At 30.7% G+C, this 3,318-nt stretch overlaps 1 protein-coding gene across 1 annotated transcript in view; it reads left to right on the top strand.

Annotated features, from left to right (window-relative positions):
• Positions 1 to 3,318, top strand: part of LOC106881592 (uncharacterized) — a 158,543-nt gene that overhangs the window by 98,633 nt on the left and 56,592 nt on the right. The window contains exons 53-54 of the mRNA XM_052977128.1: positions 2,239 to 2,268; positions 2,928 to 2,957. Of these exons, the coding sequence (XP_052833088.1) occupies positions 2,239 to 2,268; positions 2,928 to 2,957 (60 nt within the window). The remainder of the gene's footprint in view (positions 1 to 2,238; positions 2,269 to 2,927; positions 2,958 to 3,318) is intronic.

The raw sequence follows: 3,318 nt of genomic DNA, 5'->3' as shown, positions 1-3,318 counted from the left end.
TGTGTGTGTGTGTGTGTGTAATCAACATGAAATCAAATATACATGTACTCACTACATAGAAAGCTAATCTATCTCAATTCAATCATTCAGAATAAGAAGCAAATACAATACATAGAACAAAATGACAGTACTTTCATTATAAAAACGTAACATATATTAAGAATTATTTAGTGTTAAACATATATGTGTTTCCCTGTAGATGGAATAGAGGAACCAGTTGAAGCAGTAAAAGAGTGACATTATATTTGTATTATAAACTGGTTTGCACTTAACTTTAATACCTCAAATGTACATTTATATTCTATAGAATGTATTAATATCATATGAAACTATTTCTAATCAAAAACTATAAAATGTGTAAATATCATATGAAGTATTTCTAATCAAAAACTGTAGAATGTATAAATATTATATGAAGCTATTTCTAATTAAAAAAAAACTATACAATGTATAAATATCATATGAAACTATAGACTGTAACAGGTAAACTAGGACCATTTAAGTATGTTTAATTTAATTAGTATAACTCAGAAAAAATCAAACAGTGCAGGTTTTATGTTTATGCCAATTTATTGTGGAGTGTTGAGCAATTTTTTCAGTTCAATGTAACTGCCATTTACTTTTTTTTTACCTGCTTAATCTGTTTACGAAATTATACACATGCCTTAACTATTTCTTCCTTTTTCATTTTACCGAATGCTCACTTGATTGAAACCATCAGTGAAGATACACAGTTGTGAGAAGTTGTGTTGGATATTACTTCAACTGCACCCCTTAGCCAAAAATCACACAAATTCAAACCTTGTAAGCTAGAGGGCCAGATATCTTTAGGGACAAACATGGGCAGTTCCTTCTACAAACATTTTTACACTCTTTTCAAAGAATGAGTGGGTGTGGAGTCCTGTACAAACAGGGCTCGACTTGCATTCTAATGCTTCCTAATCCAAGACAACAAAACTTTTAAGATTTTGAGATACTCTGCTCCATTGATTTTAAGACTCGTTTCAATAAAATGTGGAGGTATCAATTTCCCATCCTTTGCAACAGCTCCACAGACCATAATGGAAGCTGGATTCTTGCTATGCATAGCTGAGGGTACTTGGGAAGGGTTGTATACTATCACTCATGAGTTTTCATGGTTTGCAACTTCGTTCTACCATGAACTACTTTGCATCCACAAAGATGTGGACATCTCCAGCCCAATGTTTCAGATGACTGAGAAGTTTTGGACTTCTTTCAACTCAAATGGCTTTGGAGTGCATAGTTAGGATGTTACAGTGTCTTCTCACGGATGATTCCATATGGAGGTCTTGTTTCACAGCCCTAGAAATGGTCATTTTACTGATTCCTCGATCTTGAGCCAACTTCACCCTCAATTTTGATGGGTTCAATTTGGTTGATCTTTTAAGTCCTGCTAATAAGCGAGGTGTGCGTTTTCAGTCACTGCAAGGATTTTAGGCTTTCTCTGAACCTCCTGACTTTTCTTCAAATTGGCTACAACTCTAAAAACAGTAGATTTAGCATACTTTATGGCTCTAACAATCTCCTCAGCATTTTTGCCAGTGCAGAATAATTCAGAAATTACACTTCTAACAGTTTAATTCTTTATTAATATTTATAAACTTGTTCAAGTAGAAATAAAAAAATAGCACAAGTGATTATTCAAGCTGGTAATATTTATAATTTAGACTCCAACAAAATCTATACAATTAGAAATCTACCCCTTTGAAATTTGTCCCAGTTTACCTGTTACACCCTGTGTTTCTAATCAACAACATTAAACCCAGCTGCGGTTCATTCATATCTAATGCTTATATGGATTTGTTACTATACTGTCATACTTAGTGACTGATTTATTGTGTAGAAATAATAATTGCTCATTAAATATATTTTTATATAGAATAACAGATATATAAATAATTTGAGAGAGAGAGGAATTGGAAGTTGTGCGATACCATGGATTGCAGCAAGAAATATATTTATTACTCATAAGCTATCTGTAGGTCTGTTTGTCTTTTCTCACTCAGCATGTTAACTAATATCATTTGAACTTTCATTATGTCAACAGTTAATTCATTCTTAATATATTTACTGTTACATTTAAATAAAGATGTCTTGATTGTAATTTTCTACGTTTACTGAGATACTTATGCTAAATAGTACTTTGTTTTTTTTAACACATATCAGCTTAAATATTGTATGACAGGAAGTAAATGGATATTCACTCTTTGATTACAGGGATAACTGGCCCAAACTGTACTCACACTGGTATGGATATTTTAATATCAATATATGAAATGTCTTTATATTTTAATTATATATACTTATTATAAGTACAAATTACCAGTTCTACAACATGGAAGCAGTGAAAATACCTTGGTCTATAGCTGGTTGTTTTTTATTTTGTTAAAGTTAATATTTATTGTGAAGTCAAAAAGATCTTCTTAATCTTAGGATACTTGTCTCACATTTGAATTCTCCTTTGCTAAGTTTTGTATGAAGAATGTATCTGTAGACAATTGAAAAACCATTGCAGACTAAAATGGAAGAATCACAACATATTTTATGAAATCTGCAGAATCATAGATTCTTAAAATGTTGAACGAATGGTGGATGAGAGTTCTATTCTTGAGTAAATGATAACATAGATTGCTACTTCAATTAAGGAAGATCAGTTACAGTTGAGGTACAAAGGACAGTGTAACACTGAGAGTTTTAATCCAAGATACACAATGATCTATTGTTGTAGATGTGTTACAGAGAAACAACTTGAAATATACATAGATAGTAATATGGGAATTTGTATCCAAGATTATCATTTACGTTTTATTTAATGATATATTCTCTATTATATAAATGTACATTTGAGGTATTGAAGTTTTGTGTAAACCTGTTTATAATACAAGTGTAATGTCACTCTTTGACAGCTCCACCTGGTTCTCCTATTTCATCCACAGGTATGTATATTTTACACTAAAAAATTCTTTCCTATATGTTACATCTTTATAATGAAAGTTCACAGACTCTCTCTCTCTCTCTCTCTCTCTCTCTCTTCATATTTTTTTATATGTGTTGTTTGTTTTCATCCTGGATGATTGAATTGAGGTGGTACCTTTATATGATGGTATTACACATCTAATTTTATGTTCATTATTAATATGTGTATATATATGTGTGTGTGTGTATGTTTTATATATATGCATGGACAACGGATATTAAATGATGTATATACGAGTACTTAAGTATATGTGTTTGTATGTATGTGTGTGTATATGTATATATATATATATATATATATATATATATATATATATATAT

The sequence above is a fragment of the Octopus bimaculoides genome, chromosome 27 (genome assembly GCF_001194135.2).
Source record: "Octopus bimaculoides isolate UCB-OBI-ISO-001 chromosome 27, ASM119413v2, whole genome shotgun sequence".
In the NCBI taxonomy this organism is placed as follows: Eukaryota; Metazoa; Mollusca; class Cephalopoda; order Octopoda; family Octopodidae; genus Octopus; species Octopus bimaculoides.
This window is presented reverse-complemented; position numbering and strand designations above follow the sequence as displayed.